Source organism: Electrona antarctica (genome assembly GCF_951216825.1).
Source record: "Electrona antarctica genome assembly, chromosome: 16".
Classification (NCBI taxonomy): domain Eukaryota; kingdom Metazoa; phylum Chordata; class Actinopteri; order Myctophiformes; family Myctophidae; genus Electrona; species Electrona antarctica.
This window is the reverse complement of record NC_136797.1, coordinates 32,400,419-32,428,402: the sequence shown is the minus strand read 5'-3', so window position 1 is coordinate 32,428,402 and position 27,984 is coordinate 32,400,419. Positions and strand designations below refer to the sequence as shown.

The following is a 27,984-nucleotide window of genomic DNA, read 5'->3' as shown; positions in this document are numbered from 1 at the left end:
TTGAAAAGAAATCCTCTTCCATTTCAGAGATTTCTCCCATGTCAGTGATATACTGTAAATAAGACAAATCATGTCACCAAAAAAGGGGGATACCACTGAACATTTCATGGTGCAGGGAAATGTAGCAAAGTCATCTACTGTATGTTTTCATTTACAATGACTAGCATGTTTCTCTCTGCCGCAATTATTCTGATCTAATGTTAGTAGCATGAGAAGTAACAAGAGATGTTAGCTTATGGGAGAAATGTTGTGTTTGGGCACAAGCACAACAGCCCTTTTTGTTGATTCTTTGGTATATTATTAAGACCAGCACACAAGGACAATAATCAATAAACAATCAATCAATATATAAGGGCATAGGTCACTGTGACATTTGATATATCCTGCTATAGAATATCCATTTTAAGGAAAAGTGTTGCAAGAAAGGTTATTTATTAAATCAATGATAAGAAGAACATATTCAGGTTTCCTGCCTTCATCACAGTGGAACGGATTTGTGTTAAGTATTTCTTAATCCACTTACCTTGGTTAATAGGTAAACATATTTTAATCCTACATTCAATTTGACAATGACATTCTGAATGTTCAATAATCAGAATATTCGAAATAACTACAGTACTAGGCTACTTAAATAAAGTACAGTAAATAAATACAATTCAAAAGAAGTATCGCATCTAACTAATCTACAGGTTTTATTATCGAGGTGGATATGTATATTTTACGATTGTTTATTTAGTTTTTTCCTTTATATTTTTACTTAATCCATTCCAAAGATCTACAAGCTCATAGCGCGCCACCGAGTGGCGCGCTATGAACTTGTAGGTCTGCTATTTTTTTTAAATCGTTAAAATGTGCCTCAAATCTTTCCGAAAATTGTCATGATTTAGAAGGAAAAATTTTTTTTTTCGACGTCAGGCCTGAATGGGTTAATTTATACTCTAATATGGACGGACATACTGTATAAACACAATGACGGGCATGGGAAGGACAGACAAAGGAATATCACGCAACTAGCTGTCACTTTGCTGATGCCATCAGTATGCAGCGGAGAACTCAATGCCTATAAAACATCCTCCCATATAAGACATCCTCCCAACTATATCTTTCTGTAGATCCAGATGATCTCTGTGCCTTAGACCCGCTGTTGACCTGTCTGTCTAGCATTAAATGCTGGATGAGTGAGAACTTTCTCAAGCTAAATGAGGATAAGACAGAAGTTCTCATAATCGGTTCTAGTGAGCAGAAAGAATCGATAAAAAGCAGACTTGGCAACCTGACTGTAGAAAGTAACAGTACAGTAAAGAACTTGGGGATCACTATTGATTCTGAACTGAATTTTAGAAATATTGCACGAATCAGAGCCTATTTGTCACTGGACGATGCAAAAACGCTAATCCACGCCTTTGTTTTTTCTCGGCTTGATTACTGCAATGCACTTTTTTCTGGATTGCCTAAGAAATCAACTGACAGATTACAACTTGTCCAAAATGCAGCAGCCAGAGTCTTAACTAGAACTAAGATGAGAGAACATATTACTCCAGTCTTGGCCTCATTGCACTGGCTTCCGGTTGTTTTTAGGATTGATTTTAAAATTCTTTTACTTGTTTATAAAGCTCTCAATGGTCTCGCACCTTCCTACCTACATGACTGCCTGCCGAAATATGTCCCAAACCGCCCCCTAAGGTCTTCCACTGCTGGCCTGCTCGCTTTGCCTAAAAAAATGGCAACTAAAAAATACGGGGAAGCAGCTTTTTGCTTCTACGGGCCGACGGCGTGGAACAAACTCCCACTGTACCTTCGACAGGCAGCCTCTGTAGACATTTTTAAAGCTCAGCTCAAGACCCACTTTTACACCCTTGCTTTTAATTGATTTATCTGTCTTTTTAAAAAAATGTTATTCATGTCCTCACTGTATTGTTTATGCCCTGCTTTTCTTTTCTTTTTTGTGTAAAGCACTTTGAGCTGCATTTCATGTCATGAAAGGTGCTATACAAATAAAGTTTTATTATTATTATTATTATTATTATTATCCTTGTGATTAGATAGCGGTCAGCTAGATCAGTGATTCTCAACCTGTGGGCCGGGGCCCACTGGTGGGCCGTGGGGATACTGCAAGTGGGCCCCTCCAAATAACCAAAAACACAAACATTTTAATGATCATATTAAACATTAATGTCACCCGATGTCACTGGTAGGCGGGTTTCTGAAGTGTCCACAGCCCTCCGCTGAGGCACATTTAGGTTTTTACCATCATGAGCAATTAGTGAGGACCAATTATATGCAATTTTATTTATTTAAGTGGTCAGATGGGTGGGCTGCGAAGTGCGAACGCTTTTGAGATTTACAAGTGGGCCCTAATCCAGAAAAAGGTTGATAACCACGGAGCTAGATGCAGTCTGGCCAGTAGGGGTGACCCTGACAGAGATGAGAGGACAGTTAGGGAGGGAGGGGGAGTATGTATGGACGTGCCTGATGCCATGGATGTTCTTGATGGCGTAGCTGATCTCCTTGCGGAGCTCCTTCTCGTCAAACTCCATCTATAGAAGGAGACAGAACACACAGACCAAAGTGAATTAATTCATGTATACGTATAAACGATCCTTGTGTTGAGACATTTCATTAGATTTGAGTAGCCGATATAGGGACTTTCCGGAAATGACTGAGCAGGATGGCAGGTCAATGTCAGATATAAGGACGACTTCACCACTTTTCAACCTATCTTCAAAATTGGTACTCACTAATGATTAAAAAAAATGACTCTGTCTGAGGCCTGTGGGCAGTTCAGAAACCCGTCTTCCAGTGACACGGTCTTGCGATAATACAATTTTAAATATAAAAAAAAATTAAAAAAAAAATGTTTCAAATAAATCTGCATAATGTCACTGTAAGACGATTTTTTTTTTTTTTTACATATTTTATTTAGATTTTTCAAATGCAAGTGAAAAACAGACAAAGACAACTATACAAGAGACACTTTAAGATGGGTTTCTGAACTGTCCACAGCCCTCCTATGAGACAGAATTGTATCATGAACATTAGTAAGGACCAATTATGAAAAGTTGTGAAGTCGCCCTTTGACCTTTGAAAAATACATAAAGATTCAATTGACTAGGACATGAGTGGGTGGAGAAAATTGAGAGGTTGGAGAAACAAAATGCAGTAGAAAAATCCAAGAGAAAGCGAGGAAGAGGAGTACGCCAAAGTGGGAAATGGTGTGGACAAACAAATCATTTTCATAATCAGTAAATAAATAAGGGAACTCAAGAAAGAAAGTTTTTATTTTTATTTTTGCAGAACAGACATGGGCCAGGAGTTTATAGGCTTCAAGGAAGAAATTAATTGAAAACTAGATTTGAGCAGCCATGTCCGCCCTTCCCTCCCCAAGAAATAGAATTAGGTGGATCTAGGGGTGCACGTGGGATCCAATGTGGATCTTGGACGTCCGTTAGGATGGGTTAAATACAGAGGGAAAAATGTCCCCAAGGGGACAGTAAAGTAAAAATCAAATCAATTAGCTCCAGACACACAGACACTGAGTCACACACACACAGACGGAGTGACCTTCTTTACCCATTAAAACTGGGAAAGCATCTGTCATTTCAGATTTTAGCTACAGTATGGATTCTATACTTTTTTTTAAACACATGCTTATATACTATAGAAGCATGTGTTTAAAAAAAACCTCTAGAACAGTTCTTCTAAAAAATAGCAGATCTACAAGCTTACAGCGTCTCATTTTGTTTCGTGCTGCGAGCTTGTATATCTGCTATTTTTGAAATTATTTTAAAGATCTTGAAAGAATTTGGAATAATTTTGATTATTGACACACACACACACACACACACACACACACACACACACACACACACACACACACACACACACACACACACACACACACACACACACACACACACACACACACACACACACACACACACACACACACACACACACACACACACCACTGCCTTCTCATAATATGCTGTTGGCTCTGCATTTATACTTCCCTCCCCAGAGTGAAAGGACGATTATATAAAGCACAATGATAGAGCGATCCTACATGACATTAATGTGTCCAGCAGATGCTATATTTTCTACACAGCCATATATTTTGTTTAAGACCATTTGGTTCTCAGTGGAACGAAGTCTGGCCCCAGCAGGCCGCCATTCTGTGGCCCAGGTCCAGTGGTGGAGGAAGTACTCAAGGCAACACCGCAATATATGAAAATACTCTGTTACACGTGAACAGTCCTTTATTCACAATTTGACCCGAGTAAAAGTTTGAAAGTACTGGGATCAAAATATACTTTATATACTACAGATTGTAGTATATATGTGGAATAGCTAAAGTATGCACCTGCATTTGAAGTTTGCGGAGACTGGCTAAAGTATTCACAAGTTTTCTTTTGAAAATAGCTGATCTATAAGCTCACAATGCGTCGCATCGTCACGCATTGTGAGCTTGTAGATCGGCAATTTTCAAATGGACGAAAAGTAGCCTATGTAAAGGGCTGAAGGAGGAGGAGGAGGGGGGAGTGTGACACGGAGGGAAGGAGAAAGGAGAAATAAGGTGGAACAGATAAGGATGAGGCAAGAAGAACATTAGGGAGACCAGAGGAATAGGTGGATATGAGGAGATGAAGAGAGGGATTACGAGAAAGAGCTCGGGAGAGAGAGCGATACGCGATGGAGCCAAAGCAATGTGAAAAGGGTTGTGGGGGGGTGCTGTGTGTGTGTGTGTGTGTGTGTGTGTGTGTGTGTGTGTGTGTGTGTGTGTGTGTGTGTGTGTGTGTGTGTGTGTGTGGAGGTTAGGTTGAGAATGAGAGAGCAAGGAATGTTTTTTGTCATAAAGCCCAGACTGTATCCTGAGGGAGGCGTGAGTTTTGGCCCTGTCTCTGTCTGAGACTGGGAAATGATAGCAGGACAGAGAGATATATAGGAATAGACAAACAGAGAGAGAGAGAGAGGGGGGGGTTGTGGATGGATATAATTTACATTCGCACGCTCGCACGCACGCACGCACGCACGCACGCACGCACGCACGCACGCACGCACGCACACACACACACACACCTTGACCAGTTCGAAGGGGAAGCGTTCATGGAAGATGCGGTTGATCCTGGCTCCTCCAGACAGCTCAGCGGTGTCGATCTGATCCCCCGAGCCCTCGATGCGCTTCTCAAAGTCCACAGAGAACTGCTGTACCATCCTGCAGGGAGAGAAAAAGAGAAGGGTGTCATCATATCATATCATATTCATTATGTTTCATCTGTGTGTCTCTCTCTGTCTCTGTGTGTCTCTGTGTGTCTCTGTCTGTCTCTGTCTGGCCATTAATCCACTGTTCCCCAAAAAGCCATTAGTGGGTTGTGGACCATTTTGTATTTATTTAATTTTTTTAGTTTTTTTATAAGATCTTAATTGATAAGATCATCAATTAAAAGCAATTACATTTCTCAAAAGTAGGCTATTTCAGGAATGAAAATTTAAAAAACTAAAAAATACCTAATCATTTCCATAAATAAATAAATTATAGTTTGAGTCCCGGGGGCAAACGTCTAATTTATTTTTGAGTCTTGAGCTACAAAAGTTGGGGAACCACTAATGATTAATCCATTCACATGTACAGAGCATTGGTCTCTTCGGGGAACCATTCATGATTAATCTAATCATACAACATATATACTTACTGTAACAGAGCCTTGGTCTTGCGGGACGGGTCATCAGGTCTGAAGTTCTTGTACTCTTCTACCTCCTTCTCTATGGAGAGGAGCTGGCTCTGTAGCTTGGACCGCAGGCCCGGCAGTGTGTCCCGGATATGGTTGGTCAATTGCTGTACAGGTCAAAGACAGTGGTCGAAAAAGTAATTCAAATGTTTTACTTTTAGTCAAAGTATCAATACTGCAATGCAGACATACTTTTTTACAAGTAAAAGTCTGGAAATCAAAATGTAGGCTACTGTCCCATTTCAAGTTATCAAATGTATACATTGTGTGAGCTTGTAGATTGGCTATTTTCAAATGGCCGAGAAATGTATATATAGGGCTAAAGTGGGTAAGGTATGTTTTGTAATAATCTATGTACAAAGTATGTGTGTGTGTGTGTGTGTGTGCGCGTGTGTGTGCGCGCGTGTGTGTGTGTGTGTGTGTGTGTGTGTGTGTGTGTGTGTGTGTGTGTGTGTGTGTGTGTGTGTGTGTGTGTGTGTGTGTGTGTGTGTGTGTGTGTGTGTGTGTGTACAACAGCAAAAACAACAACAACACTGGACTGGTTTAAAACTACAGGGGAAGCTAGCTTGCCTTCCCGATGCAGACCACACCATATCTCATACAATATACAAGAATTATGCAGTTGATGAGGATAGTCACCTTTACAGTAAACATAAAGCCAGATTACAGGTCCTTCCAACCAGACTCAATGTCTCTCTGTGGTACCCTAACACATTTCCTCCTCATTGTCTGCACCATGACCACACTCCAGTTACAGAAACACTGTCACATATTCTTAATGGCTGCTATGTATAAGGGAATGTACATTGCTAGGCACGACAGAATTGTTAACCTATTAGGACATACCGGTAAATTCATATGTTTCATCATCTGCCAAAATATATAAGCACTCACGTGTTTCAACTGCCATGTTCATGCACAATAATGAAAATTATGCCTTTTCAGATGTCACAGCTAATACACCAGATATTGTTGTTGTTGATGAGGACAGTAGAGAAGTGACCATTTTGGAAGTGGCATGTACATTTGACCACAGTCTGTAAGAGGCATATTCCTTACCAAGGTGCTTAATCAGACTTAATTGTATCTGTTCCCCAAAATGACAGGATATACAGGGTTTGTACCCACTCTTCCTTAGTGCCCACTCTGTTACCCGCCACCACACACACACACACACACACACACACACACACACACACACTACACACCTGATTGAGAACCTTCTGGAGGTAGGGCGTACCCATCCGTTCAGCCAAGTGTCTGTATGCAGGGTGAGAGATAAAGAACTTCTTCTCGGCTGCCTGAGCAGCGACGATGTCTTTCCTGCCATCGATGTCCTTCTGGCTCCTGTTCACGACACCGATGTAACCTGGGCATGGACACAAGACATTCCCACACAGACATTTATAGAACTTGAAGTAGGATTCTAAATCGTGGTCCGTACTCCTTCCCACATCCCAACTTTTCTTCGGAAAGAGAGGTGATACAGCTACAATTTCACGTCATTCCGAACTTCGGGTGGGTGGTCTCAGAACATTTTCTCGGAACCCGGAAGATTTTTCGACCTCGGAAGGAGTATGTATTGTATTGGCCTTAAGATTGACAAGATTCTCTTTCTAGAATAAAGGCTGGGGGCGTATTTAATAAACTATATGAAAAATGTGAATTATTACTTGAATATTTCATATGAAAACTATTTATTTAGTTGATACAGCCTCATACATACAAGCTGAAAAACATTAGATCTTGTTCCAAATAAAAGGTAGGCAAGTAAGCCGCTTTAATTGCCATGTATACTTCTGACACCATTTATTTCTTCGAAAGTTTTTATTTTCGCACACAAAAAATAATAATCTTAAGAGAGGGAGAGCAGGCAAAATACACAGATTTAAATTAATTCAGTGCTTGCTACTTGACTGACAAGTGCACTGTGAGAAAGAACAAATGAACAGAGATCACTCAACACAGAGCCCATCCCTCATGCATCTCCCTGTTGGAGGGTGTTTCATGCACTAAACCACCGGGTCTGTAAATGCAAATATCCATTACTTTTTAGACAGATTGGGAAGAGCGAAAACGAGCAAGCGAGAGAAAGCGAGACACACACACAGAGAGAGAGAGAGAGAGAGAGAGAGAGAGAGAGAGAGAGGGGAATAAGGAAAGGTAGAAAAAACATAGGACATGGAAAATATTCAAAAGTACATGCCTGAGTCCTAACCAAGTGCAAGTGGAAAAGTACTACATCAGCACATTGCATTAAAGGGCAGACCACAAGATAGATGTTATTTCAGAGAAGAAACCTTCCAAGACATTGTTTCACCTCTCAACCCACCCCACCACCCTGTCTCCTTGTCAGAGCTCTTACTTCACCCCACCACCCTGTCTCCTTGTCAGAGCTCTTACTTCACCCTACCACCCTGTCTCCTTGTCAGAGCTCTTACTTCACCTCTCAACCCACCCCACCACCCTGTCTCCTTGTCAGAGCTCTTACTTCACCTCTCAACCCACCCCACCACCCTGTCTCCTTGTCAGAGCTCTTACTTCACCTCTCAACCCACCACCACCCTGTCTCCTTGTCAGAGCTCTTACTTCACCCTGTCTCCTTGTCAGAGCTCTTACTTCACCTCTCAACCCGCCCCACCACCCTGTCTCCTTGTCAGAGCTCTTACTTCACCTCTCAACCCACCACCACCCTGTCTCCTTGTCAGAGCTCTTACTTCACCCTGTCTCCTTGTCAGAGCTCTTACTTCACCTCTCAACCCACCCCACCACCCTGTCTCCTTGTCAGAGCTCTTACTTCAGGGCTTTCTTCCCTGCCTTTATTTAGTTTGACTTTTTCTCCCCCTGTCAATCTCTCTTAACCCATTCAGGCCTGACGTCGACATTTAAAAAAAAAAGTTTTCTAAATCATGACAATTTTCGGAAAGATTTGAGGCACATTTTAACGATTTTTCAAAAATAGCAGACCTACAAGTTCATAGCGCGCCACTCGGTGGCGCGCTATAAGCTTGTAGATCTGCTATTTTTCAATAGCTAAATTATAACAATGTTTAAAACACCAAAAGGGGTTCCCGCCCCAAAATGGGTTAATGGTTAATGTGGTTAAACGCTAACATGACATGGATGCGTTCCAGGTCTCAATGGATTAACCTTAAATCCTAACAGTTTTCAGATAAACATATGTTGCTATAGCAGTGGTGCTCAAACATTTTCATATCAAAATTATATGTATTTGGAATTACCTTCAGAAGCAAAGATTTGAGTTAAAAAGTATATAATATATATATATTCAAAGATTTGCACACGTTTTCAAGATACAAAAGCAGATCTACAGGCTTAGTGATGCGCTATGAGTTTGTACAGTATATGTGCTAGTTTTGATAAGTATAAAATGTGGTTAAAAGTGGTGAAATGATTGTGACACAGATGCTTTATCGGTTAAAACCTTTCTTTTTTCGTTCTTTTAACACAGATTTTGACACTGTGTTTTCCTTCCACCCTCCTAGTGTTCTCCTATAGTGTAGTGTCCTATGTGCCTCTCCTCCTCCTCACCAGTCACCACCACCAGCCCAGATGTGGTGGAACTGAGTTGGGTTGTCTTAAGACCACAAGAGGGAAGCAATGGGTCACTTTATAGACGCTTTCAACATAATGTATGTTGCTAAGAGACCCACAGTATTGAAAAGCCCTGTCAACAACTTGTGAACTGTTTACTCTGCTGGCAAATGTAACTCCCTATTTTGGGCTATATTATTGTCTCCACCAGGCCGAAGGCATGGGCAGAGAGTATGTTTTGCACTCCGTCCGTCCGTCCGTCCGTCCATCCATGTGTGTGTCCGTGTGTCCGTCCGTCTGTCTGTGAACAGCTAATCTCCGGCACCGCTAACCCGGTCGATGCCACATTTTGCCCACACACTCCCTGGATGCCAACGATGAACCTCTGCCCCAAAATTTCCAGAACAGCCTGTTATAGCGCCACCAGGAGGCCGACTTTTGAAAAACACATTTTTTTATATTACTCCTCCAGATTCTGTCCAAAAATCCTGCAAATCGTTACACACTATCTCTATAGTCATGTGTTCAAGATGGATCTGTCCGATATTTCATATTCCATCCTAATTGGCTAACATTGGCTTTCAAAGTTTGCAGGATTGGCCCTTTTGAAACAAAAAGCCTCAAATCATGAATGCAGCGTGCAATTTACGTGAAATCTTTCACAGATTTCCCTACTAGGCTGAGGAATATATCCCACCCTTTTCACATTGGCCTGTTATAGCGCCACCAACAGGTGGAGTTTTGAAAAACACATTTTTGGAACAAAATGCCTCAAATCATCCAATTGCCATCAATGGTGTAAGAAGAAATGGCACCCTTTTCACATTGGCCTATTATAGACAACCTGACCTGGCCTGGTGGTTTTTCTAGTTTTTTGTTTGTTTGTTTGTTAGTTAGTTAGTTAGTTAGTTAGTTAATTAAATAGAGGGATAGCAAAGTGAAAAGAGATCTCCCAGCTTACAACGCAGCCCGTCATGGCGCCTCATGACACGTCAAGTTGTGGGCAAAAACTAAGATGAGAGAACATATCACTCCAGTTTTATTATTGGGGTTATTGTTTACAGACTAAAACCATCTATAGAGCTCTATCATCATGTGGGTTTATGCGTGCGTGCGTGCGTGCGTGCGTGCGTGCGTGCACTCACCCCTCCTTAGTGGTAGCAGCTTATTTTCCAGGATTTCTTTAGCATCCGTCCCCTCGTCCATCAAGTCCAACTTGGTGATCACACCAATGGTCCTCTGACCTGCACACATGCATGCACACACCTCAATAAGTGTGTGTGTGTGTGTGTGTGTGTGTGTGTGTGTGTGTGTGTGTGTGTGTGTGTGTGTGCGTGCGTGCGTGCTTGCGTGCGTGCGTGCGTGCGTGCGTGCGTGCGTGCGTGCGTGCGTGCGTGCGTGCGTGCGTGCGTGCGTGCGTGCGTGCGTGCGCGAAAACTAAATGGAAACTATCTGAAAACTAAGCTATGATGACTAAAACTAAGACTAAATATATTGACAGTTTTACTAACAAAAAAAAGACTAGACTAAAATGTTAGGAAGGGACTAATGGGCAAGAGATCTAAGCTCACTTGTAGCTTGGCTATTTTCAGCAAGTGTAAAATCAGCCACTAAATCAACTGTAGATTTAGTCGGCCAAAACTAGACTAACACTAAAACATTCCAGATGACTAAAATGTGACTAAAACTAAATGAAAACTATTCAAGAGACTATGACTAAAACTAAAATAAAAATGCGGTGTCAAAATCAACACTGCTGTGGTGGTTGGAGCACTTGGAGGTGTGCTTCCATTGAGACAGAAGTTCAAGTGCTGTAAGAATATAGCCACCTGCCGCGTCAACCTCTTTGGCAATCTTCAGGGCATCGGAGTTGGCGAGGTCAGAGTTGGCAGGGGTGACGGCCAGCAGTAGGCAGTTGTCCTTGGTCACAAACTGATATATCATCTCCCTGATCTGCTGCTCGATGTCCGCTGGCTGGTCCCCCACCGGTACCTTGGTCATCCCTGGTAGGTCCACCAACGTCAGGTTCAATACTGGAAAAGGAACAAAGCAACAGGAAGAGAGCGGAAGGGAAGAGGGAATAAATGTCAGGAAGAGTTTAACTTATTAATAAGCGTGCATTCTACAAATGCCTTCTAAATCAGTAGTCAAACTATCAAACTAGTTCATGTCAAGGACCCCTCAAATTGATATATATTTGGTTATATTTGTTTGTTGTGTTTTATTCAAGATTTGTCATGGCCAAAATATATATAGGGCTGAAGTAGTTAGTATGTTATGTAACAATAATCAGTAAAGTAAGTAGTAACTAAAGTTTTCAAATAATTGTAGTGGAGTAAAAAGTTAAAAATTGTAAGTTCTGAAGAAAGTAAAAATCACACCCGTGTGAACTGAGTGGTGCAGTGACGTCACACACTAACCATAGCAACCATGCTCACCATGCGTGGGGCCACGTACAGGTACACAGGTACACACATACACAGGTACATACAGACAAAGCTGGTTGTTGGAGTGGTTTGCACCACTCAAAAAATCATACTTGTGTGAAGTGGCGGGCACTCTTATCATCATACATCATAATTATACATCAGCCAATCAAATCATCACATTTCGTGCTACAAACAAGTGCTCAAACACACCTACACACAAAGCTGTGCATAGGAGGGGATAGCGCCACTCAAAAATACCTCAAAATTGTACTTAAGTACAGTACTTGAGTAGATGTATACATAGTTACTTTACACAGCAGGTTAATTGAAGTGTGATGGCAGTGGTTTGAGCCTCACCATTAGGGGAGTAGACACGCAGGTTTATGGGAACAGGGGAGATGCCCTTGTTGGCCCCTGTCATGCGGTCAGTCTCCGCTTCTATCTCCTTCCGAACGTCATCGAAATCTGTGAACTTCTTCCCCTTACAGTGGAGGAACTCTGCGTATTCTGGAGGAAGCAGAGAGTAGAGTGGTGGGAGAAGAGCAAAATCATGTTAAATGGGAATATAGAAATATTAAAGTACGGCACAGTATATCTAATATTATTAGTATATATATCGTTGTTGGGCAGAAACCTCTTATCTCCGTATTCTACATGTTTGTGTTTTTTCCCCCATAAATGAACGCGCTACTTAATCACACTACAGCGCCACACAAAAGCGCCAAACGTTACCGATCTGCAAGGTTGAAGCCACGGTTCGAGCTGCTACTTTTGCTGCTTTTAAATTTCAATCCTGAAAAGAAACATGAGGTTTCCCCCCCGACAGCGACAACATATAGTATTTTGAGATTCTAAATTAATAATATGAAATAAATGTGTAATAGATTTACTTACAGTATGTTTACAGAACATGACAAAATCATGTTAATCTGTCATATAAATGAAATTCTAAGTAAGGTAAATAGACAGACAGACAGACAGACAGACAGACAGACAGACAGACAGACAGACAGACAGACCTTTATTGATGCCGTGATGAAATTCAAAGTGTGTTCCTAATTTAGCTGGTTCGAAACAGTTCAGACATTTGATGGATTGCTCTAAATGAATTATAACCATGGCAACATGATGTGATTGGCATCACTAAGTCTCTAGGGGTGGACAGAGTGGACAATTATGACTGGGGGAAGGTTTGGAGTAGACTGTGGATAGCAGGTAAAATAAAAGGTTTTACCTATTGGACTAACATGTTTTATAGCCTACTGTAATATTTAGGGCTGCAACGGCAGCGAACTAATCAATTTGATTGATTATAAAAAACATATTGATCATTTAATAACATGATCGATTCAGAAGCTGTCAATACTTTGGGCATGTTGTTATAGGTGAAATGTTTGAAAAATGTTTAGTTTCAATATAGTCAATTGTGTAGTTATTTTTCGATTATTTGATTACGGTAATCAAAAGCATCATGATCTGTCTGTTGTTTCCTGTTTGCCTAGTTACTTGTTACCTATCATGGCTTACCTCCCTGTGATTACTAGTTTTCTCCACCTGTGTCCTGTTAGTCACAGCCCCAAATGTGTTGAGTGTATTTGATTTGAGTGTCACCTGTGTCTATTTAAAGTTTAAACCCTCAGTCCCTTGTGTTCCCAGACAGATCCTAGGTGTTGTTAAGTGTTCAGTCTCCTGTTCCCTGCATGCATCCTCTACATCTCCTGAGTCGCACCGTGACAAAAAGTAAGCGATAGAATAATCAAAAAGAAAATAATTGATATTTGCAGCAATACTCATATTTCTAATATTTTGCTTTTGCCTTCCCGCAAAGGGAAGAACAAAGAAACTAGAATACTTTACTGAGGGGGCAATTCCACTTATATAACCCCTTTTTATCATCCCTATTTTGTTATCGCTGTTTTTGCATGACACAGACATAAGACAAAGTATAAAGATGTATACCGGTAACTCAACCTGGCTGTAATTAAAAGAGAACAGTAATGGAGGAGGGAGAGGCTCTCCCAGTGGGAGAGCCTCTCCCCCAAAATAATCATATTTGAACTGGGGATCTCCAAAATCATCATATTGGAACTGGGGACCCTGTTGAACTGGCGACATATACTATAAAATCATGTTGGAACTGGACTGAACTTTTTATTTTTTTAATAAAAAAAGTTCTTAGAAGTTTTTAAATTGTCACGGTATTGTCAGCCGCAGGTTGAGAACCAGTAGAAGACAGGAACTCTGACGCAAAGAAAGGTTGTATCGTGGAAAGGACTTTACCTGAGGGACAGTTGACGAGCTGAAGTACCAACGGGCGACGTGTCACAATGCCAGAGCCACGAGGGAGGAAGTCCCTGAAACACAGCAGACAGACGGTGAGAACCACAGACAGACTGAAACACAGCAGACATACGGTGAGAACCACAGACAGACTGAAACACAGCAGACAGACGGTGAGAACCACAGACAGACTGAAACACAGCAGACAGACGGTGAGAACCACAGACAGACTGAAACACAACAGACAGACGGAGAGAACCACAGACAGACTGAAACACAGCAGACAGACGGTGAGAACCACAGACAGACTGAAACACAGCAGACAGACGGAGAGAACCACAGACAGACTGAAACACAGCAGACAGACGGTGAGAACCACAGACAGACTGAAACACAACAGACAGACGCAGAGAACCACAGACAGACTGAAACACAACAGACAGACGGAGAGAACCACAGACAGGCTGAAACACAACAGACAGACGGAGAGAACCACAGACAGACTGAAACACAGCAGACAGACGGTGAGAACCACAGACAGACTGAAACACAGCAGACAGACGGTGAGAACCACAGACAGACTGAAACACAACAGACAGACGGAGAGAACCACAGACAGGCTGAAACACAGCAGACAGACGGTGAGAACCACAGACAGACTGAAACACAACAGACAGACGGAGAGAACCACAGACAGGCTGAAACACAGCAGACAGACGGTGAGAACCACAGACAGACTGAAACACAGCAGACAGACGGAGAGAACCACAGACAGACTGAAACATAGCAGACAGACGGTGAGAACCACAGACAGACTGAAACACAGCAGACAGACAGAGAACCACAGACAGACTGAAACACAGCAGACAGACGGTGAGAACCACAGACAGACTGAAACACAGCAGACAGACAGAGAACCACAGACAGACTGAAACACAGCAGACAGACAGAGAGAACCACAGACAGACTGAAACACAACAGACAGACGGTGAGAACCACAGACAGACTGAAACACAGCAGACAGACGGAGAGAACCACAGACAGACTGAAACACAGCAGACAGACGGAGAGAACCACAGACGGACTGAAACACAACAGACAGACGGTGAGAACCACAGACAGACTGAAACACAACAGACAGACGGTGAGAACCACAAACAGACTGAAACACAGCAGACAGACAGAGAACCACAGACAGACTGAAACACAACAGACAGACGGTGAGAACCACAGACAGACTGAAACACAGCAGACATACGGTGAGAACCACAGACAGACTGAAACACAACAGACAGACGGAGAGAACCACAGACAGACTGAAACACAACAGACAGACTGAGAGAACCACAGACAGACTGAAACACAGCAGACAGACAGAGAGAACCACAGACAGACTGAAACACAACAGACAGACGGTGAGAACCACAGACAGACTGAAACACAGCAGACAGACGGAGAGAACCACAGACAGACTGAAACACAGCAGACAGACGGAGAGAACCACAGACGGACTGAAACACAACAGACAGACGGTGAGAACCACAGACAGACTGAAACACAACAGACAGACGGTGAGAACCACAAACAGACTGAAACACAGCAGACAGACAGAGAACCACAGACAGACTGAAACACAACAGACAGACGGTGAGAACCACAGACAGACTGAAACACAGCAGACATACGGTGAGAACCACAGACAGACTGAAACACAACAGACAGACGGAGAGAACCACAGACAGACTGAAACACAACAGACAGACTGAGAGAACCACAGACAGACTGAAACACAGCAGACAGACGGAGAGAACCACAGACAGACTGAAACACAGCAGACAGACGGAGAGAACCACAGACAGACTGAAACACAGCAGACAGACGGAGAGAACCACAGACAGACTGAAACACAACAGACAGACGGAGAGAACCACAGACAGACTGAAACACAACAGACAGACGGTGAGAACCACAGACAGACTGAAACACAACAGACAGACGGAGAGAACCACAGACAGACTGAAACACAGCAGACATACGGTGAGAACCACAGACAGACTGAAACACAGCAGACAGACGGTGAGAACCACAGACAGACTGAAACACAACAGACAGACTGAGAGAACCACAGACAGACTGAAACACAACAGACAGACTGAGAGAACCACAGACAGACTGAAACACAGCAGACAGACGGTGAGAACCACAGACAGACTGAAACACAGCAGACAGACGGTGAGAACCACAGACAGACTGAAACACAGCAGACAGACGGAGAGAACCACAGACAGACTGAAACACAGCAGACAGACGGAGAGAACCACAGACTGAAACACAGCAGACAGACGGAGAGAACCACAGACAGACTGAAACACAGCAGACATACGGTGAGAACCACAGACAGACTGAAACACAGCAGACAGACAGACGGAGAGAACCACAGACAGACTGAAACACAACAGACAGACGGAGAGAACCACAGACAGACTGAAACACAACAGACAGACGGAGAGAACCACAGACAGACTGAAACACAACAGACAGACGGAGAGAACCACAGACAGACAGGTGGAGAACAGACAGGTGCAGGAGAACTCAGACAAATAGTGGGGAACTAAAGAAGTTGCTTAGCAGAGTTAAGAATCAGTAACAAAAGGTAGATTACAGACGGTATCATCCGATAATCCAGTGACTAGGGGGTCTTTATTTTATGTTACTATATATACACACACACACACACACACACACACACACACACACACACACACACACACACACACACACACACATTTACCGGTATAGTAGACAATTATTTTGTGAAGTAAAAAGTACATTGTTTCCCTCTGAGATGCAGGGTGGTACAATACCTCAAAATTGTACTTAAGTACAGTACTTGTGTATACTAGTTGTTTTACGCGATACTATCAGATTCATTATGGAGCATCTTCAAGAGCAAAGCCTTTCCAACCAATTATAACCATATACCCTAACCATAATATACGCAATAAATGTTTTCAAATCTTTGACCTATGTGTATAGACCTAGGTCTATCCTTTGTGCCCTCTATACACCACATCTCTTCTGTGAAAGTAGCCGATCTATACGCTCACAACGAATCAGGTTGCAATGCAATTGTTTGTTGTTTCAGATCCCCATTAGTCACTGCCTCAGCACTGACTATTCTTCCTGGGGTCAAAGTATGTAGATCTCGTAAATTCCGCCAAATTGCCTGATATGCCCAAAATGTTTGCCTATTATGATATGCCCAGAATATGGACGCCATGTACTGTTCATACAAATTACTGTTCCCAAGGGCACTCATGCTTAATCATGTGCTATCAAGAGGGATTTATTTCCCCTCATTTATATGCAACAAAGAAAGAAATTATTTTTTTCGTGACATTAGCTCTGATCTCATGTGTTTGCCAGAGCCACCCAGAATCTGCTTATAACCAAATGTTATATTATAATAATAATATTTCACCATGGTAATTACTATGAGCATTCAACATTACAAAATTCAAGAATCTAGAAACAAAGACAAATTTGATTAAATTATAGCTTTCCAAGACTGTTTACCAATTAGCAAAATGGGTAAATCTGTATTCTGCCAGGCTTTAGCTAATGTAACACATTCTAGTACTTCAGCAATATAGTACCTGATAGGCAGGAAGCTGTTTGGGGCAATCACAACATCTGTGCTCTCTCTCTCTCTCTCTCTCTCACTCTCTCTCATCGCAAACAAATGTATTACACTAAGACAAGTGGGCAGAGGAGGATGTTGAAGCCCACTTTATACTTTGTCATACGACGGTGTCCCATAGCAAAAAATGCCAATCTACAAGTTCACTTGTAAGCAATGCTTTGTGAGCTTGTAGATTGGCTATTTTTGGCACAGGAGTCAGGACAGGAGGTATAAATTAGGCACAACTCCACGCAGCCCATCCTGACAGTCCCTGACTTCAAGTTCTCCTTTGTCCTGCAAAAAGTGGTACAGTAACCGTGTTGTCGCAAACAGTGTATGTATAGGGAGGAGCATCTGGTGACATACATTAGTTACTTGTATAAGCTACAGAAGAACATAGAACAAAACTATCCAACAGTAGAAAAGGTGTGCTTGTGTCTGAAGTAGGCCATGCATCTGTTCTCCTGAAGTATTATCTACTCTGTAGAAAGTTTAATCTGATACTTAAACTGACTATGTTCTCCTAAATAAAGATACGAATGCATGTGTTGGTTAACTTGGTTGCTTCAGCTACAACATTTCAACATTGAGGTGAATCAAATGGCAGAGAAATGCCAACCCTGTGTCATGGTGGGTCAAAAAGGGCCGTGCCTGGGCAAGTAACCAGATGGGGAGGGGTATGTCTAGGAGAGGCCAATACCATGGAGAGCGACAGCTACCCAGTACCCACAGAGCCTGGGGAGATCATTCAGCACTCATTCTCACCCAGGAGAAAACTAGCCGAGTTAATTAAGTCAGTGTTATCTATCCCCCACCTCTCCTCACTGATTGGACATTGAATGCACCTGGTGCTGATTTTAGCTTGACCTTTGGAGTGCACTGACCGTAAAAGCTGGCAGTCTCTCACCAGTCACGAAAGATGGCTCGCCAAGACTTGGCTTAGTAAGACTTTTGTAATTATTACAGGTTCCTGTGCTGGCCTCACTATCACCCCATATCTGTGTTTCCATGGCAACCTGGAGCCCACACATCCCAGTGATACCTCAGTCTGGGAAGAACCTGTTTTGTAAACCATCTACCCCTTCAACCTCTATAGACCACAATAGTCGCCACCATGTTTTTCCATATGTCCGAAGTAAAGATCTCATAATCTCATTAATTTCTCTGTAGACGTTTCAACAAATCCTTATATTAAGAGTTTCAAGAGTTACAATATGAAACCAGCAGCATCCTGATTATCACGCAAAAATGTGAACATACAAAACTGTGTAGTGTTAGTGTAGTGTACTGTAAGTGTACTGTATTTTAAGATTGAAGGAACGGCTGCTCTCAAAAGCTATTTTGCATGCCTTTCCAATACATCCAGTCTTCTAAGAGCTATCATCGGTGGCTTGTAGGGCTGCAACTATTGATTATTTTCTTTATTCGCTAGAATATTGTATTACTTTTTTGATGAATACATTGTTTGGCTAATTTGTTTATTTTATTTTTAATAAGCAAAATGTTTGGCCGGAAATCTATAGTTTTAAGTGGTTTGTGAAGTCAAGCACACTTCACCACCACAGTATGAGTGCAGTATTTATAGCATGTGACTGTGTTAGACTAGTGTGCATGCTTGTGTGCATATATAAGAGACGAGAGTATTTGCTTCAGGGAGTTTCAGTTACTGTACTTATATAACACCAACATCAGTTCCACCGCTGGCACTGTACACATGTCATGAATGGCTCTGTCTGTGTCTGTATTTGTTTGTATTGCAAAAAAACTGCGGCATGTAATGTTTAATATAGTGTACCTGTCAGTGTGGAAAGTTGCTTTGCAATCTCTTCCCGATTGAGTGGCCCCGCTTCAAATGTCAAGAAAATATTTTACTTGTTTTAACCCGTTGTTTCCACAGTAAGCTGAATTATAAAAAGTGTGAATGGAGTTTCTAGGTGAAAGTGCTTTTTTGACGTGCCAATATCTGCCATTGAGCCTCATTGTGAATTTCTCAAATTTGAAAGCACTATATTTCTAAAACTATGAAACATTTCAAAGATTTCTTTTCAGGCAAACATGTCCACTGTAAGATGAACCTAAATAGGTTTGAATGGGGTTTGAAATACGGGGGGGACATATTTTGACAGCAGAAACTGCCTGTCATAATTTCTCCCCCCTCCCTATTCCAAAGCCCCCCCAGGTACATTATATATTTAAACTATTTTCAGCAATGGTACACTTATTTTTTCAGTGGGTAGATCTTGTTGAGCTGGTCATTTTGAAAGTAGATCTCACGTCATAAATGTGTGGGCACCCCTGATGTAGGACTAGTAGCATGCCAAAGTTTGTGCTATTGCCATTGAGAATGCATTGGGCGTAAAAGTAAAAAGTTCCAGCATTTGTCTCCACAGTAAGCTGAATTATAAAATGTGTGAATAGAGTTTCTAGGTGAAAGTAATTTTCACCTAGAAACTTGTTTTATTCCGGACGGGAACCCGTTTTGGTGTTTTAACTAAGCATTATGTTATACTTTAGCTATTGAAAAATAGCAGATCTACAAGCTCATAGCGCGCCACCGAGTGGCGCGCTACGAGCTTGTAGGTCTGCTATTTTTTTAAATTCGTGAAAATGTGGCACAAATCTTTGAATATATATTCTTTAAGAAGACTTTTTATTTATTTCGACGTCAGGCCTAAATGGGTTAAAGGCTTTCATTCACTTAGTCATCTTATAGAGATGGTTGCACACAGTCACATAGGCCCACCTATTCAATATCCTAGCTAATGTTAACTATGGAATTGAGTTGAAATGATAAGTTGAAATCATTTTATTTATCCTGGTGTTACGGTTTGTGCAGTAACCGGCTGAGCCACATCTATAGCTTTTAATTTCACAATGCTTCATTGTGTGTTCTAACTCCTAGGTCTGTGCTGGTGCCTGTACTCAGTTGGCCGCTCATCCATCTGTCAGCGCCTCCGCCTTCCTGTCACACTAGTGATGGCTTTTAGCGAACACAGATGGCCCTAACTGCAGATGGTCCTCCTGACTGCTTCCAATCCACTCCTCCCCCAAAACTGGCACCATAAGGACCATCCAAATGAGGAGAGCAACCAGCCTTTCAAGTACTCTCTCACGCATACAGGCATACACGCACGCACGCACGCACGCACGCACGCACGCACGCACGCACGCACGCACGCACGCACGCACGCACGCACGGAAAAGACCACAGCAAAGTCCCCCAGCAAAATGAGAGAAAGAAAGAAAGAGAGAAAGAAAGAAAGATGCAACAAAAGCACTCAACAAACTATACTAAGTGAATGGCTCAACTCCTACAATTCCAAGTGCTGGTCAGGGTGGGGCGTCCCCAGTTCAAATATGATTATTTTGGGGGTCGCCACCTGAAAAGGCTCTACTACAGCTAAATAATCACCATTCACTTAATCCTGCAATAAGTCAGTTGCATGATCTGTGTCCTCACCAAATATGCTCTACAGACAGGCCTCATCATCAACACCAGCAAAACCAAAGTGATGTCCATCAACACCACTACACACCACTACACGTTTCACCATAAATGATGAAACGCTTGAAGTCGTTGACAACTTTGTGTATTTGGGAAGTCTGATGAGCCAGGACAATGCTGCACAAAAGGACATCCAGTGCAGACTTGGACAAGCACTCCTACACAAGACTCCACAACATCTGGAAACCTACAGCCTCAAAACCAAGATCTGCTTGTATAACACCCTGGTCAAGCTGGTTCTACTGTATGGGGCTGATTGCTGGCGATGGCGAATAACCAAGTGTGACATGAGCAAAGTTAGCTCTTTCCACAAAGGCTGCCTGAGGAAGATCTGCCATATATTCTGGCCCAATAAAATAACCAACAACTGGAACTGTACATGAAAACTGGCTGCCAAAAATGTGATCACAGAAATCAAACACCGACGTCTAAGATGGCTTGGACACGTTCTTCGAATTCCCCCAGAGCGAATAGCCAAAGAGGCCCTCAGATGGACACCACCGGGGAAAAGGAAACGAGGCCAACCTAAGATAACCTGGAGCAGAACTGTCGAGGCTGGGCTTCTGGAGATGGGTCTCTGGGCACGGCACAACTGATTGCCAAAGACCGTGAAGGGAACATTATTTATGCCTTATGTCCCATTGGGGGCGAAGAGGCTAAGTAAGTTGCTTCCAGAGTTCTGATGAAAGCAGATGCAGCACGAGAGGTGTTGCATCTGCAGTACAAAGTTAGGTTTACATCGTTATTGTTATTGGTGACATTCCCCTTCTTACCCCCCTTTTTTTGTGCAACCCTTCCCCTTAGGTTGGGCAGAATGACCAAGAGTGGCCATGCTTGCCCAGCCTACCCTCCTGTTCTCCCTCCCACCCTCCCATGGGTCCTAGGGGGGGCAAAACATAAGAATTAAAATACATTTGAATAACACGGAATAAGAAAAGAAAAAGAAAAAAATGAAAAAGAAAACGTGACATACATGTAGAAATATAAACAGAGAATAAAACAAAAACAATTACAAAATATACATTTGTATAATATAGCCTACCCATATACCTAGGCTATAGTAATTCAATTAAATTACAACTGATCGCTCGGGAGTGTTTCCAAGTTGTTGAAGTGTGATATAAAGGGTTGCCATCTAGCATGGAATTTCTCGACTGAGCCTCTAATTGTGAATTTTACTTTTTCAAGCTTTAAAAAAAATGAATGGATTATTGAATAAATAAATACAAAAATATTTGAATTCATTAAAGGCTAAAATTCTTAACAATGAACTGTTTCAAAAGCATCTCAAGTTACTTCTGATTCAAAGGCAATTAGACTAATATGATCTTTCTTCATTGTGTGCAGTAATTATAGTATTACAGTACCAGCGCAACAAGTACCTGCTGCAATGACTTGAGTCATAAACAAATGGGATGGCTTTTTGGTGATGAATTATATAGGCTATTGTGCATAGCCTAGAGTAGACCCAGATTACTTTTGTTGTGGTGAAAGGAGCCAATCAATAGCCTTGTTGTTGACTAGTGGCGGACCTCCAGATTAGGCTATAGCCAATGGGTGAATTTATACTAGCAAGCCGTGAACCAAACAGAGATTAATAGTAATCCTGTGGAGCTGTGTCAGGACATGGACTCCAAGCTTTCTCTTCCTCTCCTCTCTCAGCACTACAGCCTCTAGTCTACTCTTATGCTTAGTGTCGCTTGCACTGTTTAAATCCCCTTTCTAAATCTAAATGATCTTTTTGAATTCATTCAACCACCTTAAAAGATAATCTGAAACATAACTAGTGTTTTTGAAACTCTAATATAGTGCTACATTTGACATTAAACTAAAGAAATACAGAACAAAATGGACAAAATGCAAAAAATACATGTTACCCCCAAACGGATAAGGATCCCAAAACGGGACAATAATTATTGCTATAGGGTGTTTGTTCAGTAACACAGGGCTGCCGTCCTTCCAGCCCTTTACTACTAGACGGAAAATAAATGTTCTTGTCGGGATACCAATTTCATCCAATAAGGAGACAGAACGCGTACAGACAGGATGCAGTATAAACTACTGAAATTGGAAGCGATGCAACAAAAACAAACTGAAACATTATCAAATTGAAGCTGATAAATTTGACTTTTCTTGCTATAGTTGTGGATACGACGAGCCAAATGTGTCCAGTTTCATGTTGATTGTGTGTTAGGATATGTTACGGTTACCTTCCCATTCGATACAAGCTCACAAAGGCTCGTTGTGAGCTTGTAGATCTGCTATTTTGGTTCTTAAGTTCTTAGAATAGGGATGCTATAGGGTTCAAGTGGTTAATGTACAAAACAATCACACTTGTGTGAAGTGCCCACATGTCACTGCTTAAAGACAAACATTGAAAGTCCATAGACTTGGCTGACACATGTAGTCACCGAGTGGGGTCCTGTTTTTTGAGGGTGCATGCTTAAAGACAAACATTAAAAGTCCATAGAGTCCGGCTGCCACATGACGTAATTTCTGAAAGCCAGACGTTGGAGGGGCTAGTGCCCCTCAAAATATGTATCCTATCATACAAAGGTTTGGCCCCCCTGTCGTAACTCTGAGGACCACTTTTCCACAAGATTCACACAGTCCACACGGACAACATTCTCTGTCAGCGACGAGGCAGGACCTGAAATGACTGCTGGACTTCCTTTGCTCTGCTCCAGTCAATGTTTGGGGCACACAATTGACAGGTGTGTTGCGATTGGTGTGTGGTAATTTATCACACCACCTGTCAATCGTATGCTCCATACATTTGTGTTTCCTATTAAGTACGTTTTGATATGTTCAGTCCTGCACTCATTCCGGGGCCCTCGCTGGATAGTCGTCCGTGTTCAGCTCATGTAAAAGTTGAGATATTTTACTGAATACACGTTTTCTGCCATAACTTTCAAATTAATATGAAACTAGTCCCCAAAACGACTCCAGGTCTTAGGAATTAATTATTGGGTGAGTGCACACGCAGTGCTACAATTTAAATACCGACGAGGTCAGTCTGCTAACCATGCGTGCCGGCGCGGATAGGACCAATCTATGGCTGTGTATTTGAGATAGGACCGATCTATAGCTGTGTATTTATGAATAGGACCAATCTATGGCTGTGTATTTGATAGGACTAATCTATGGCTGTGTATTCATGGATAGGACCAATCTATGGCTGTGTATTTGATAGGACCAATCTATGGCTGTGTATTTGATAGGACCAATCTATGGCTGTGTATTTGATAGGACCAATCTATGGCTGTGTATTTGATAGGACCAATCTATGGCTGTGTATTTGATAGGACCAATCTATGGCTGTGTATTTGATAGGACCAATCTATGGCTGTGTATTTGATAGGACCAATCTATGGCTGTGTATTTGATAGGACCAATCTATGGCTGTGTATTTGATAGGACCAATCTATGGCTGTGTATTTATGGATAGGACCAAGCTATGGCTGTGTATTTGATAGGACCAATCTATGGCTGTGTATTTATGGATAGGACCAAGCTATGGCTGTGTATTTGATAGGACCAATCTATGGCTGTGTATTTATGGATAGGACCAAGCTATGGCTGTGTATTTGGATTTTGGAATACATGAAATGTTTGTAAGATCACAGACATTCTAGGGCTATTATTAATTATAAACTGAGAATATTCATCTAATATCCAACCATGTATTCACCAAAACCAACTTAGTTAGTTAGTTGATTTAAAATGTATTTGTGTATGCTCGTGCTCCGGACAAGTGAATGGGAAATCTACTTTTCCAAAGGACAAGTGCCCCAAAAAGTTAATGTCAAGCCCTGATCAGCCAATCAAATCATCACATTCCGTGCTCATACACACAAACACACAGAGCTGTGCATAGGAAGGGCTAGCACCCCTCACGACTTTTAGGATTTTAGGGAAGGCCTTCTGTCCCCTGTGGGAGGGTACATTGCTCTCACTGCTTCATATGTGCGCACAGGGGGAGACCAGAGACATTTCTTAATATCCAGTAACAACGGAACAGAAGGTGGGTGTCAATGTTGTTTAATGCTGTTAACATCTCAACTCAATATTTATTTTGTGTCTCTCTATTCTCCTCCACATGCTAGGGATTAGAAGCACAGAACTGTCTCTGTCTCTCATGCTGGATGAGAAACTGCTGACAATCGGCAGAATGCTTTCAAGACTAATTAATCTAGCTATACTGTGTGTGTGTGTGTGTGTGTGTGTGTGTGTGTGTGTGTGTGTGTGTGTGTGTGTGTGTGTGTGTGTGTGTGTGTGTGTGTGTGTGTGTGTGTGTGTGTGTGTGTGTGTGTGTGTGTGTGTGTGTGTGTGTGTGTGTGTGTGTGTGTGTGTGTGTGTGTGTGTGTGTGCACGCGTGTGTGCACGCGTGTGTGTGTGTGTGTGTGTGTGTGTGTGCACGCGTGTGTGTGCACACATGCGTGCGTGCGTATGTGCACGTTTCAGCAAATCCAGCATGCTGCAACATAATTGTCTTGAATAAAGAAAAACACCTTTCAAGTTCTGAAAGATTATTGACACGAAAAGCAATGGGATGATATGAATCACAGTTAAAATCACAACAGCAACATTCTATAAAAAATAATTGCAATAGCATGGTTTTTTGTCTCCGTCTCATAGCCAGACAACTATTCCACAATCTCTGAATGCTATATAGAGTCTGGAACTATAGCCCCCATGAGCAGAGTAAGGAAGCTGCCATTTCCGTTCACGAAAATATATTTTAAAATAGCTTATTATTTGATTTCCTTTTCTGCTAAGCAACAAGCTATATATGCTTAGATGTTTTCTATTTAGGATAAATGTGTGCGACTGTAAAGACGAAACGGAAGTGGCGAGGAGGCTCCACTTCCGCTTTATCGCTTACGCATGATAGCTCTTCCGTTGGTCCAGACTGTATGATGAAAGCATTTGGAAATTGCGAGAGGCAACAGTCTGGCAACGCGAGACTACATGGTTTTTAACAGTATTGTTCTGCCGTGGTTTGAAGTATTGTTAATCATACGGGTGCTCAGTGCTGATTCAACACAATGTGGTGAGCTACAAAGTGATGTAGGCCTAGTAGTATTTTGTAGAGTCTTTGAGGAATAGTTGTATTGGGTCTGCGTCTTTGGAACTGTCCATGGTACTGAAACCAGTGTGTGCTGTGGATGAAAGGGACATTTTTACCAGCTGCTTGAAAAGAATGACTAGGAAATGTACGCGGCCAGTCACGACCTAGTCTACTCCAGGGTTGACAAGTCTGCTTATTTGCAGCAACACTACGATTGTTTTTTCCCCACAGTTGCTTGCCTGGTTTTTGGAGGTTGGTTAGCTTATTTCTGTCACGACGGTTGCCACCACTGGCAACAACCCATAACATCCCATCGTCTGCACGGCAAGTGGCGTAACGTCAGCAGCAGACCCGACCCACTGATTTAATGGCTAACAGAGAGTAACACATTTGGCTGAAACTAACACAGAGACAGTTATAGCGGACCCCCGCAGATAATAATAATGCAGCTGGTAATTAATCAATGAATCAATTTGGGCTTGTTTATTTGCAGGACCCTGGGGATGACAAATTACTTTTCTGCATTCACCCAGCAAATGGCTGATCAGATGGCACAGATGAGCGCACGTGAGAGGGGGGCTATTAGGGGTATCGACAACCGTATACAATTCCCAGACAGCCTATACTTTTCTCCATACAGTAGCTGAGCCCACCAATGAGACACAGAGTGAATATATGGGAATTGTGTTTCTTTCTATTCTATAGTAATATAGTAACACCATCAAGCACCTCAGTGTGTGCTATGACTATGTACTGTACATACTTTGCTATTTCTCTCTCTCTTGCTTCCTATTGCTGCTATTCTTAATGCTTTGTAATTGCTGCTACAAAGAATGTAATATTATCAAGTAGTTTGGTGATCAGATTCCTGCAACCTTTTCTTGATGTTAAAAAACAGAAAATGTGCCCACAAATAAACATCCCCACCTCCACCCCGATGCTTTGTATTGGTGTAATTGTCTCCTAAACTCCCAGTGTGCTGGGTGCTGGTAGCGATTACAGCCCCATGTTCTTAGAAGGCCTCCTGGGGATGTGCTAATTAAACATATGGAGAGAGTGGGTGTGTGAGTGTGGGGTGCGGGTGTGTACTGTGTACATCCAAATTCATCCAAATTTGACTATTTTGGATCCGATGCTAGATATGCAATATGTTGGTTATTTATTCACACATGTTTTGTTATTGTCTCCACCAGGCCGTTATGTTTTCTTTCTTTGCACTATAACTGCTTGTTGACTAGGATTCATGCCATTTACTCTGACTCAGCACTTGTAAGTCGCTCTAGATAAGAGCGTCTGCAAAAATGCAAAGAATCTGTTTTGAGTGTCTAGCCAAACCTTCTGCAGCTGCAAAACACAACCGAAATGGGTAAGTAAGTAAATTCTATTTATGCAGCACTTTTAACTGATGAATGTGTAGTTAATATTGGATTGCAGGATATGCACCTAGCAGGACATATACTTTGCGTTGACCTGGAAATGGGCTGTACAATAAACTAAATGTGCATGCAGCATGTGCCACATCAGCATACAGGAACTAATGGCCAACTAAAGCTAAATTTGACTGTGTCGCTCACGCTCACGTCGCTCACTGAAATCAATTGATCTTCAAGTGGAAAATGTCATGCATCGCAAGAGAAAACAATGGTCTGTGATGTATAAACAGGTTATACCACTCTATGTTAAGTTAAGTTTCTTTCAATTAATTTCAGTTAATACAATATTAATATGCACATAAA

At 42.0% G+C, this 27,984-nt stretch overlaps 1 protein-coding gene and 1 long non-coding RNA gene across 2 annotated transcripts in view; one reads left to right on the top strand and one right to left on the bottom strand.

The window, feature by feature from the left end:
* Positions 1–27,984, bottom strand: part of dnm1a (dynamin 1a) — an 84,525-nt gene that overhangs the window by 52,044 nt on the left and 4,497 nt on the right. Inside the window, exons 2-9 of the mRNA XM_079525109.1 lie at positions 13,991–14,064; positions 12,068–12,217; positions 11,111–11,314; positions 10,427–10,525; positions 6,935–7,095; positions 5,691–5,833; positions 5,077–5,212; positions 2,470–2,537 (exon numbers count right to left, since the gene is read on the bottom strand). Coding sequence (XP_079381235.1) covers positions 2,470–2,537; positions 5,077–5,212; positions 5,691–5,833; positions 6,935–7,095; positions 10,427–10,525; positions 11,111–11,314; positions 12,068–12,217; positions 13,991–14,064 — 1,035 coding nt within the window. The remainder of the gene's footprint in view (positions 1–2,469; positions 2,538–5,076; positions 5,213–5,690; positions 5,834–6,934; positions 7,096–10,426; positions 10,526–11,110; positions 11,315–12,067; positions 12,218–13,990; positions 14,065–27,984) is intronic.
* On the top strand, positions 13,346–20,809 carry LOC306940122. The gene is made up of 3 exons (XR_013791977.1): positions 13,346–13,450; positions 13,919–14,085; positions 20,575–20,809. It is a non-coding gene; the product is annotated as an uncharacterized lncRNA (long non-coding RNA).